General features: G+C 39.4%; 2 protein-coding genes across 5 annotated transcripts in view; one reads left to right on the top strand and one right to left on the bottom strand.

Moving 5' to 3' along the window:
* POPDC2 (popeye domain containing 2) overlaps positions 1 to 12685 on the top strand; it is a 45887-nt gene that overhangs the window by 25394 nt on the left and 7808 nt on the right. For both annotated transcript variants that reach the window (XM_058174233.1, XM_058174232.1), the window contains exon 2: positions 10383 to 10491. In XM_058174233.1, the coding sequence (XP_058030216.1) occupies positions 10383 to 10491 (109 nt within the window). The remainder of the gene's footprint in view (positions 1 to 10382; positions 10492 to 12685) is intronic.
* The window catches only part of PLA1A (phospholipase A1 member A), a 56304-nt gene continuing 48266 nt past the window's right edge, over positions 4648 to 12685 (bottom strand). The window contains exons 12-14 of one of the 3 annotated variants that reach the window (XR_009153990.1): positions 6505 to 6570; positions 5968 to 6067; positions 4648 to 4965 (exon numbers count right to left, since the gene is read on the bottom strand). The gene's annotated coding sequence lies outside the window, so the exon portion shown is untranslated. The remainder of the gene's footprint in view (positions 4966 to 5967; positions 6068 to 6504; positions 6571 to 12685) is intronic. The other 2 variants (XR_009153993.1, XR_009153991.1) reach the window with 2 other exon arrangements.

Here is a 12685-nt window from a genome sequence, read left to right as displayed (position 1 = left end):
GAATGAGGCCAGCAGAGCTGATGCCTTGACACAAGCTAGCACTTGTTGCCCCTACTGTTCCAGAGGAGGCAGGACTGGTGCTCCAGAGGATTTCTGGCTGTGGGCACATACAGTAGCTCTCCACTGCAAGAACATTTCTGGCTGCAAATATCAGCAAACTAAAGAGTTTTCTATTCAGCTTGTAGTAGCAGAGGGGTTTGATAAGCAAAGTGCAGTATCAGTCATGTAGGCATTTAGAAGACAATCTTTTTCTGAGATTTTAATTTCTTACTTCCTGCCTTTATTAAATCAAAAGTAAAAAGCTATATAAAGTAAGTTCAAGTACAAATATAAAAAAAATGAAAATTCATTTGATCTAGTGATATAATTCAGTGGTCACCAACTGGTGGTCCTCCACCGCACCTGGGTGGAGGAGCTGCTCCGGAATGAGCAATGGCCAGTCCTGTGACTAGAATATAAGACTGAAAGAGAGAGAGAAAGAGACTGAAAGAGAGAGACAGGGAATGAGAGAGAAAGAGACAGAATGAAAGAGAGAGATAAAAAGAGACAGAGAGAATGAGAGAGACAGAGAATGAGAGAAAGAGACAGAATGAAAGAGAGAGAGAATGAGAGAGAGAAAGAAAGAGACAGAGAGGAAATCAGAGAGAGAATGAGAGAGAATGAGTGGGAGAGGGGGAGAGAGAGAAAGAGTGGGAGAAAAAGAGGGAGGGAGAGAGAAAGAGAGAGGGGAGGAAGAGTGCCTGAAGAACTCCATGCCATCACTGGGAGTCCAGGCACTTCAGCAAGTGGTGCACTGGATTCATATTAGTGGTCCGCGGGATTTAAAATTATGAACTTGGTGGTCCCTGAGGTCCAAAAGGTTGGGGACCCCCAATTTAGTTAACATTTTAATTGTTTATTTTATTAGCATTCTTTTATTACTCCTTAATTCCTTTCCTCTTTTAAAAACTCTTTTAAAAAGTTAGTACTTTTTAACTAAAGCCTACTTTGGGCTTTATCTGCTGGTTTGAATATGTAATAAATTAAAATAAAATTCTGAAGTTATTCTGCAGTGAACTTTAACCTATTTAAAACTTTCCATCAGACAGTATTGCCTCAAATCTTTTACTGTTTATTGATTGAGTTTTAAGGCTTTATCAGTGTATTAGTATCAATACACACCCACACATATACATATAAACCAGGGGTGAAATCTAAAAATTTTCCCTACCGGTTCTGTGGGTGTGGTTTAATTGGTGGGCATGGCTTGGTGGTCAGGTGACTGAATAGGCATGGCCAATAATAATAAATAATAAAAGTAATAAAGTATAAAAAACTTGGGAGTGCATCAGTCTATCTTCTTTAAAAATAGAGGCACCGGTCTACTAATCACCTTTTTTTGGGAGGCACCGATCTACCTTCTTTAAAAATAGAGGCTCCAGTCTACCAATTGCCTTTTTTTTGGGAGACACCAGTCTACCTTCTTTAAAAATAGAGGCTCCAGTCTACTAGCCGCCTACAGCACTGATCAGCTGTAGTGCGGCCCTTTGAAGCGCCACGGCAGTCATTTAAGGCCGTTTGCAGCTATATCACCACCGAGAGCTTCAGGGACAGAGAAGAGGAACAGCGAGGCATGGGCGGGGGGGGGGGATTTTTACTACCGGTTCTCCGAACTTCCCACCCCGGATTGCGCGATCCAGTCCGAACTGGGAGCATTTCACCCCGATATAAACATACCTACATATATACATATATACATACATACATACATAAACATACCTACATATATACATATATACATACATACATAAACATACATATATACATACATACATAAACATACATACATACATACATACATACACTAACCTACTGAGATCCAGTTTGGTGTAGTGGTGAAAGTGCTGGTCCAGAAACCAGGGAACAGGAAATTCTAGCCTCCCTTTGGCACATAAGCTGACTGGATAACTTTGGGCAGACACTGTTTCTCTCTGCCCAACCTACCTCACAGGGCTATTGTGAGAAAAAAAGGAGGTTATATTTGCTGCCTTGCATTGACAATGAGATACAAATCTAATGTTATCACTATATTCATAATACTTTTGTCATGTAATAATTTTATCAATGTAAATATTAAATCTCATAGTTTTAATCATTTTTTAGCATCAATTATGTTATATTTTTCAAAGAGCTATTTTAATATAATAAATAATTCATTAACCTTCCTTTGTACATTATCTAAATTTAATTTTTATTTTTCCTAAGATTTCTAAGAGGTTTTATCCATGCACCTTGCATCCCAGCTTTACAAGCCTTGGTGTATATCTGGTGATATGCGCTCATACTCCATTAAATAGCTGTTTAATAACTCATTTAAAAATGTGTGACACCACTGGTTAAAAAATAATATAGGATTTAATTTCCACTGGTGTAAATTATTTCTCTTAATTGAGGTAGATAAGATAATGGAAACTGGTGAGGGTTATGTTATTCTTAAATTCTAGTTCATATTCCCTCCCACTATCATAGATCCTGTGGAAAATTGTCTCACATTCATGATGGTTGTACCCAGTGGTGAGATTCAAGTAATTTAACAACCGGTTCTCTGCCCTAATAATTTCTCCCAACAACCAGTTTGCCAAACTGCTCAGAAAGTTAACAACCGATTCTCCCGAAGTGGTGCAAACTGGCTGAATCCCACCACAGATTGTACCGTCATATTAACTGCAGTGATTCACTTAACAAATGTGGCAAGAAAAGTCATGAAATGGGACAAAATTCACTTAATAAATTTCTCACTTAGCAACATAAATTTTGGGTCAATTGTGGTTGTCAGTCGAGGAGAGGCCAGACATGACAAGTGGCTGGGAGGGGAGGGGTGAGGCAGGGCCGGGTATGGCAAGGAGAGGCTAGGCAAGACGAGGCAGCCCCTTGACATGAGTGACATTGAGTTGGCCACGCCCACCTAGCCACATGACCATCGAGCCACGCCTACCCAGCCGGTCATTAGGGCAGAGAACCGGTTTTTAAATTATTTTAATCCCACTACTGCAACCACCCTACTCCCACCCTACCACAACTGCCTATATACTCAGATGCTACCTTAATAGGTCCTTGAATCAAATCAAAGATTAACAACAACAATAATAATAACAAGCACCCTACATGGAAATAATAATAATAATAATAATAATAATAATAATAATAATAATAATAATAATAATAATAATAATAATAATAATAATATCATTTGCCTGCAAGCAAGAACTGATGAGATCATGAAATAGAGAGTCATAGAAAACGTAGAAGCTAAATTATTCTGGGACTTTAGAATTCAAACAGACAGGTACCTGTTACATAATTTAACAATTGTCAACAAGAAGACAAAAAAAGTCTGGCTAGTGGACATGGCAGAACCTGGAGACAGCTGAATAGAAGAGAAAAAAACTGGAAATGATAACAAAATATAAAGACCTGCAAACAGAAATAGAATGATTGTGGCAAAAGCAATCAAAGGTAGTACCAATAGTAATACCATGTTTTCCCAAAAATAAGACCCTGTCTTATATTTTTTTGAACCCTGAAATAATAAGGTCTTATTGCCATGTCCTCAAAAGCCCAATTGGACTTATTATCAGGGATAGGTGCCTTTATCAGGGGTAGGCACCTACCCCTGATAAAACCCAAAACAACTAGAGCATCACTTGAACACCATTGGCATTGACAAATTCACCATCAATCAATTGCAAAAGATGGCTTTAATTGGAACAGCTTACATCCAGCGACAATATCTGTAACACTATCAAACATCCACATCTGCCTATCCCAGGTCCTTGGAAAGGACTCAATAAGTGGACAAAAATGCCAAACCCAGTCTGAATATCTGGTTGATTGTGCAACAAACAAAAACAATAATAAAAAATTATCCTTATGTTTCCAACCTTTAGCAAAAAAAAAAAAAAATCACCTTAGTGTAGCTTGGTAAAATGAATTGCAAGATCTGAACACAATTCCCAAGGAGCCTGAAAATATGTATTTATCATTAAATGGGCTGTCTTTCAAACCCAAACAGTGGGGAAATGGGAACAATCTATTAAAACTTTAGAAGATAATTATTGTTGATAAGCAAAACATTAAGGAAACAACAAAAAGCATGTTGGGTGTTAAATATATGCAAGAATGGAAGTCAAAATTTATGGAAAAGAGAAACAAAATGACACAATATATAACACATTGAGATGTTGAATTTAAATGGGAGAGGATTACTAAAATGAAATTCTTTCTTTTTTTAAAAAAAGTTTTTTATTTTTATTTCTTATGCACAAGTTGTAAATATACATTCTCTTGTCCATAATTAATCAAACATATACATATTTTTTCTGAAGAAAGCATAAAAATGAGACATTTTAATTACATTTGGGGTTGCTCTTCTACCCTTTCTTTCCCCTCCTTTCACAACAAATCTTCTTCTCTTTCCCCTCCCTCCTTCCTCTCCTCTCCTACTTTTTTCCTCCTCCTCTCCTTCCTCTTTCCTACTTCCTCTTCCTCTCCCCTACTCCTCCCCTCTTTCCCCCCTTTCTAACCTTCTCTCCTACTCTTGACCCCTATCCTTTCTTCCTCCCCTTCCCCTTCCCCCATTCCTCTCCCCCCCACTCCTCCTCTATCTTATCCTCTGTTCCTCTCTTCTTTCTTTCTTCTTTGTTGTACAATATTTTCCTTATTTGGTATCCAAGCAACTCCATGAAATTCCTTCTTAAATATTGTTAACAGGGTTAAAGCAACAATACTACAAGTGGAATTTATCTAGGAAGATATTGAAGTAATATCTGACAGATGCTGTGACGTTCCTTTCCTCCCTCTTCAAGACATTATTGTAGCCCTTGACAGATTTATCAAGAGTGATGGAGGAGGTGATGGCAGCTTGGTAAAAACAAACAGGTCTCCCTTACAAAAATAGTAATGGAATGATTCTTCAGAACAAGCACTCTGTGGAGAAGAAAGGTATTCTAAGATTAGTTCGGCCCCAGGCCCAGATTCGCTATGAAGAAAAGCTTGTTATCTATAATAGAGCTATGTTGGTGTAGTTTTCATATGCTGTAACAATATTATCTTAAAAATGGAACTTACAATTTCCACTTACAGCAGGTGCAGACCCGCAAGATGAAGGTCAGGTTGAAATAACTTCATAAAAGTACAATAACATGCACAAAAACCTAATTAATGGGCTAACAAAATTTGAAAATTTCATAGATTATCAAAAAATAAGAAGAACAGCATATCCAGCATCTGCATTATTAGCTGAATTTAGTTGATTTTAAAAGGTGCAGTATATATACTGGTTCCAATAATGGATCTCTGCTTCCTTTGAACAGGGAAGCATAGAAAAAAAGAGCAGAATCACGAAGCTCATCTTAAAGACCACACTGTCAGACATTCTCAGTACAAGTCTCACAAAATACGTTGTGCCTTGATTATCCTAGTGGACCACCATTTACATAGGAGCAGTAGTTTGGTGTAGCTGCCAAAAAAAAGCCAATGCATCACAGATGAGCCGTGGTGGTGCAGTGGTTACAATGCAGTTCTGCAGGCTACTTCTGCTGATTGCCTGCTGCCAGCAGAATTCAAATGCCAGTATGATTTTCACCAGCTCAAGGCTGACTCACCCTTCCATCCTACCGAGGTTGGTAAAATGGGGAGCTGGATTGTTGATGGGGCAATATGTTGATTCTGTAAACAGCTTAGAGAGGGCTGTAAAGCAGTATGTAAGTGCTATTGCCATTGCTATTAAGAGCACAAGAAGGGATAAAACTACTCTATACTGCACTGTAATGCAGTAGTGAGGCCACATTTGGAATACAGTTCCGGTCACCACGATACAAAAAAGGTGCTGAGATCTTAGAAACAGTGCAGGGCAGAACAACAAAGATGATAAGGAATCTGGAGGCTAAATGGTATAATGAACGGTTAAAGGACACTAGGTATATCTACCTCAGTGAAGGCAAAGATTAGAGAGTGACATCATAGCTGTCTTCCAGTACGTGAGGGGCTGCCATAGAAAGGGGATGGGTTGACTTATTCTTCAAAACTCCTGAGGGCAGAACAAGAAGCAATGAGTGGAAGATCATTAAAGACAGATCCAACCTGGAACTAAGGAGGAACTTTCTGACAATGAGAACAATTAAACAATGGAAGAGATAGAGGTTTTCAAGAAAATTTTGAACAATCATTTGTCAGGATGATCTAAGGTCTCATGCCATTGACCACCTGCAAGGTCCCTTCCAGCTCCAGGATTCTAAATCTAATCAATGTATTAATCATTATTCAGGAATCCACCTAGATTCTGGAACATAAATAAATACAACCTCTAAATGGTTGAGAATAGCCGGAACGCAGTATTTTGAAATGAGGAAAATATAAGGACTGTTTTTTTCAGGAAGGAATAGTAGGTATGACAGGATATAGCTTTTTAAACAAGCCCTGAGGAATGCATTTAGGTATAATGATGTGGCATTAAGTAAATCTCACCGTGATTAAAATTGGTTGAATGTTTCTTCTGTTTCCCGCTATTCTTTCCACAATGTCTTTCTTGTCCTGTGGCAATAGTTTCAGAAGCACATTTTGTTAGCTTGTGAGAACTATGGTTGCCTGGTCTGCCCTTCGATTGTGGTGGTGTGGAGGCATGATTAACCCCTTCGCTGCCACCCGTTCACTGCTACCCATTCGCCACCACTGCCGCAGCCCATTGGCTGCTGCGGCCCATTTGCTGTCACTGCCCGTTCACCACAGCCCGTTCGCTGTGGCCCATTCACCGCCACTGCTATGGCCATTCTAGAACAGCTGATCAGCGCCACACCAACCCACCCTTCCCCTTCTGCAATATTCACTGTATAAGATGCACAGACTTTTCCATCCACTTTTTTTTTGGGGGGGGAAGTGCGTCTTATACTCCAAAAAATACGGTAAATCCTAAGTAAGACAAACAAATTACTAAAAATACTTTAAATATGGAATATTGAAGTTCTACCTCTTTGGCTATGAAATAAATGTATAAATATGTGTTTTTTCCAGACTAAATATGTATCAGTGAAAATATATATTAGAAGTATGATAATGATTCAGTAATTATTAAACTGGCATGTATACTGAATTGTATAAAGGGTTGTGTCTTCTCCCCAGTATTGCAAAGGGCAAGACACTGAAATGGGCTGACAATCTCGGGATCTAATATACCCTGCTCCAAATGGAGAGCTCTATCAAGCTCTCACTGCTGCACTGGGAATCCCCAAGGTCAGAAGGTCAGAACGTGAGAAACCAGACTGATATAAGTCACGCTGGATCCTGACTTTCCCAGAAGAGACAGTCATCAAGAAGGATCATGATAGCCAATTACTAGAAAAATAAATTTTATGCCAGAAATACAGTTGGGGTAAATGGGCCCTGAAATCCAAGGGAATTAACCCAGTTTCTGAGTAAAATGCTACATTTGAAATGCAGGACGGTCCTCCAAATATCACTTTTAAGAATCTGGATGGTGCTGTTTCTATGGATTATAGGTCTGGAGTTTCAACTTAAGCCCAGATTGCACAAGAGTAAATAAAAATGAAATCCAGATAGCTGTGAGGAAAGAAGAAGTATTTATTTCCAAAAGCAAAGAGGTTTGTCTTGGGGGCAACTGCAAAAAAATGGGATACAGTGCAATTGTTTTATAACAGAGGTTGTCCTAAGTATGGCAGTGCATACGTGCTGATTCTAGGATGACATTTGAGAGGCATGGGTATGTATAGGTACATGTCATCTATGATGTTTATTCTTGTGAATATGCAGTTCTATTTTAATTTACCCTATTTTCTGTTTACAGACCTTCTCCTTTGATATGTGGATTAGGTCTGCATAACTTATTTGGGAGTTTGAGGAGATTTGAATAAAATATTTTTCCTCGTTTGCTATTTTTACTTGATTAACTTAGTTTCAGCTTGACAGTCAATTATCTAGAGGAGAAGCTGATTCTCAGTCCATTGTGGATTCTGTAAATGTTTAAGGAAGATGGAGATAGTATCAGGAATAAAATACAGTATTTTCCCAAGAATATGACCTACCCCAAAAACAAGCCCTAGCCCGATTTTCATGCCCGTGCTTGATATAAGCCCTACCCCAAAATAAGCACTAGTTAAGCCCCACCCATCATCTGGTTGTATGAGATGGGGCAAAGAGCATGCATAAAAATCAAGCTAGGGTAGGGGTGGGATGGTAGAGCTGCCCCATGCACCCTGCACCTGCTTATCTTAGGACTGCTGCAGCCAGGTCTCCCATGCCCTGACACCTGTTATGTTGCTGCCCAACTGCTGCAGTCACTTGTGGCCGGACACCACATGGCACATCAGGCTGGTGCCCACACTCATGGCAGGAAGCTTCATGGCTCATTGCACTGGTGCTGCTGCTCATGGCAGGAAGCCACATGGCACGTTGTGCCATGCCACTGCTTGCGCACGCAATGGCGCAACACGCCATGCAGCCTGCCACGAGCAGCGGCACTGGTATGACAAGCCATGAAGCATTTGGCAAAGAGTGGTGCCAGACAGGCAGCAGTGCTACAGATGTTGGGGTGTGGGATGTGTGGTTGCAGTGGTGCTAAGGTAAGTAGGTAAGACATCCCACGAGAATAAGACCTGGTGTTTATTTTGGGGCCCAAAAGAAAATAAGACCGGATCGTATTTTCAGGGAAACATGATATATTTTGATATAAAACTTCCCACATATGCCATATAACATCTGGGTGAAAAAATTGCTATAGACCCTTATGATGTTAAACATATTTTTGCTTCCTTTAGAATAAAAGAAACTGAGTACAGCTTTAATAATATGATTATTAGCATTATTGGAGATAGATTGAATTTGATCACACCCGACTTTAGAGTATTGAAACACTGCACATAAGATATCTAAAAGTTAAAACTTGGCCTTTAGTATTATTCTTTATCTGCCATATCTCAGTCCCTTTTTAGGAGTGTGTGCAAATTAGCAGTACAGCCAAGTGAAACAGAGGTAGTCTGGAGCAATAGCAAAGTCAAATGAAGTCACAAGATTAACCTTTACTCTTGACAATAATGTTTTAATTTAGCGATACTGGATGGTGTTCTGGAATTGGTTTGTCATTGTGATGAAATGCAGAAAACTTTTGCCAGGTATGTATCTTTAATCATACTGTTCAGAATTTATTCTGTTGAAGGAAAAGTCAGCCTGAATGCAAAATATTTAAAATTCCACTTAAAATTCCTAAAACAAAGCAAGAGCCAAATATATCCTTGAGAATTGATGTGTTTTCTCCTGGAAGCATTCAATAATACAATGCTTATTAAAACCCTAGGGCAGGCCTGTCAAACTGACGGCTGTGGGCTGGATACGGCCTGTGCAGGCCACGCCCAGACCCGGGCAGGCCACACCCACCCCAGCTCCGCAAAGGCAAAAAACATCCTGATATGTCTCGTTACGTCTTGCAATGTGATTGGGTTTGACACCCCTGCCCTAGGGTAAATTTGTCCTCTGTTTTGAGAAAGAATAGTACCTTGGCAGCATTATATGGTTCATATACAAGCATCAGCAACAATGTAGAAAAGAAGCTCTGCAACAGAAAGATGTCAGAGTAATGATCCAATTTGGAAGGTGGGAATGCTCTCTAGGCAACGGATGGGAAAAGTTTCTTGATTGGTGAGACAAGATTATAGGTTGTCACAGACCCTTTGCTTTTTTTTTCCATCACAGACAAAATGGGTAGATGCAAACAGGGCTGAATGAAATGGCTGTCCAATACACAAAATGGCTACACCCAACAAGGGAGGGGAACTCTGAAAAAGCTCTAACTGTCTTAAGACAGAATAGTTGACTCATGGAATGCCATTGCTTTGACAAAAAGTATTTCCCTTCTTCTATTGTGAACATATGCTTCGGAACAAGGATGAAGCCAGAAAGGGAAGGGAGCTGTTGCATCAAACCTTCCGCTTACAATGAGTCATTGTTTACTAGCCTTGGTTAGAGCTATGAAGCTTGCTTCCTGTGAAGTGCTTGCTTCTTTTAGGGGCATATTAATGAATAGCAGTTTGCACACAGAGCTTGAAGCCTCACTATTACTTTCTTCTTCCTGACTGCTACTGTTCTTTGCACCTGCTTGCCTTGTCTTCCTGTTACTTATATTGTGTGCAGAACAATCTGATATTGTTGAACAGTACTTTTTTAAACTGCCACAGATATTAATGTCTAAAACAACTCTATCCTATATGAAGGTGTTGTTTGTATCTAAAATGACCACTTGCATGAACTTTATCATATGTTTTTTAGTTGTTCAGCAATTGCACAACAGCTCTTCTAATTTTTATCATTTTCCTGCCCTCCTTTCTCTCTTTCTGCAGGGTTAAAGTAAGTCAGGATGGACAGTTTTTACATTATGTTTTCCCATATCAGTTCTTGGATTCCCCAGAGTGGGAATCATTACGGCCTTCTGAAGAGGGAACATTTCAGGTAATGTTCTTCATAATGTTCAGATTTCTTTATAATTTCCTCCATCTTTCATTTCCTGTTGAGGAGCAAAGAGTGTGAGCATCCAGGAAAGTGTTTGTGTAGTTCAGCTTGTTTATTATATCTTGGGACATTCGCCTTCACTCTTCCTGCCTGTAGTACATACTAAGCTGCTCTTGAAAGAGGAGAAACTTTCCAAAACTCTACTTGCAAATAAGAAAGTAGGCATACTTCAAACAAACCCTAATTGAAGAGATTAGATATTGGTGAGGTCCAGGATTAGGGCTCCTGGGATCTTTTCCACAAATTCTTTTTGAATTTTGAATTCCTGAATTTCAAATTTCTTTTGAATTTCTGAATTGGAATGATTAAAAGAAGGAACATTGCAGGGATATGCATCCTGGGCAGGGTGCTATTCACTTACCTTCGCTATCAGTTCACAAATGTTACATGCCTTCCATGCATGTGCAAAGCATCAAAAATGAGATGTGATGACATCCAGGTGGGTGGGCAGAGCCTCCCACAGCTGCCGCTACCAGTTTGCACAAACCAGCTGAGTACCACCACTGATCCTGGGACAACGATGTGTTGTACCTTTTCATTATCTGAAATAGTGCTATCAAATCACCTCTCACCCACTTTTTACTTAGTTCCTGCAATTTTTCTTCATATGTACCAATCTCTGGTTATCCCCGCTATCCTTTTCTGTTTCTCTCTCTCCCTCCCTTTCCCCCTCCGCTCCGCTCCCCTCCCCTCTCCTCTCCTTTCTCCTCTCCTCTCCTCTCCTCTCCTCTCCTCTCCTCTCCTCTCCTCTCTTCTCTCTTTTTTCTTTCTCAAAATTGGAAACAGTACTGTACCTGGGATCTGGCAGTACAAACTATCAGTTCTTCCCCTTCTGATGATTTGGAAACAATATTTCAGTTGATGTGTCTTACAACTGATCGTTCTGTTTTAGTATCCATATCCTGCTGCTGACTTATATTCAACTTTTGATCAATCGCTATTTCATAATCCTTTCAGGAAGCCCCTATCTCATCTGCACATTTGATTGCAATATCATATATTCAAAATAAAAAAAACCTAAAAATACTTCATCATTATTTTAATTTCACTGTTCAAAGACTTACATCATCCATTTATTTAACAATAGTCATGGATACTCTTATTGTTATTGACAACTAATTTAATAATAAACATAATTAGAATCCTTCTCCTGTTGTGTAAGATGCTCCCTTCAGGCAATAAGAGGCCCTGCCTGTGCACATTGGCAGTGATCTCATAAAGTACAGGAAAAAGGAAAGGACATCAATGTGTTATTATGATAGTGCATCCACAACCAAAAATAAGGCAAATGCCGGTGCAAAATGGCTTTCTTCTTTGCAAGCTTTCAGGGTAGAGAGACTAGGGTGGAGAGTAGAGGGAATAAGATGTAATAGTTATAGAGAAAGATGCCATAGTTATTGCTGAATTTTGGCAGCAAACCTCAACAAGTAAAGATAGAGGAAACCTATCCAGACAGCAGCTCTAATTTCTAATTCAGCCACATGCTGAACTTGGTTAAGAAAAGGCAATCCATAAGCCTAGGAAAGAAATATAGAGGACTTTTTGCAAGACTAGATATAAGCAAAAGATTGGCAGAAAAACATTATAAATATGTTGTACAGTTAACATATGATTGACCTCAAAAATGTGTGTCTGTGTGTCGGTGGGATAGTTCAAACTATGTATGACTTGTGGTCTGTGGGTTACCTTGCTGTATTCTAGAATGCCATTTGACACATTTCCTTCGTTGTCATACCATCCAGTCCACAATTAGCAACTGGCTTGCTAATTGGAATGCCATGATATAAACATTTCGTTGAAATGAAGATAGATTGCTGAGTATTCCCATAAAGAACCAGGCTGAAGACCTGGTTCTGCCAATGGGCCTGGGGAATGCAGAATGGGATGGAGCCCATTAAGTGGCTCATATGATGTGTTGTTGCTGAGGCAGGGGGTGGGGGATTATTTTATTTTATTATATATGATTCTCTCTTTTATGAGTTTTATTGTTTGTATATGATGTTTTTATATTCTTGTAAGCCACCTTGAGTCACTATGTGTGAATAGGTGGCAATATAAATCAATCAATCAATCAATCAATCAATCAATCAAATAAATAACCTTGGAGATCTTCTAGGCCAGCCCCCTGATCAAG

This window comes from Ahaetulla prasina, chromosome 2, assembly GCF_028640845.1.
Source record: "Ahaetulla prasina isolate Xishuangbanna chromosome 2, ASM2864084v1, whole genome shotgun sequence".
NCBI lineage: Eukaryota > Metazoa > Chordata > Lepidosauria > Squamata > Colubridae > Ahaetulla > Ahaetulla prasina.
Note: the sequence above shows the minus strand (reverse complement) of the source record. Positions and strands in the feature narration are given on the sequence as shown.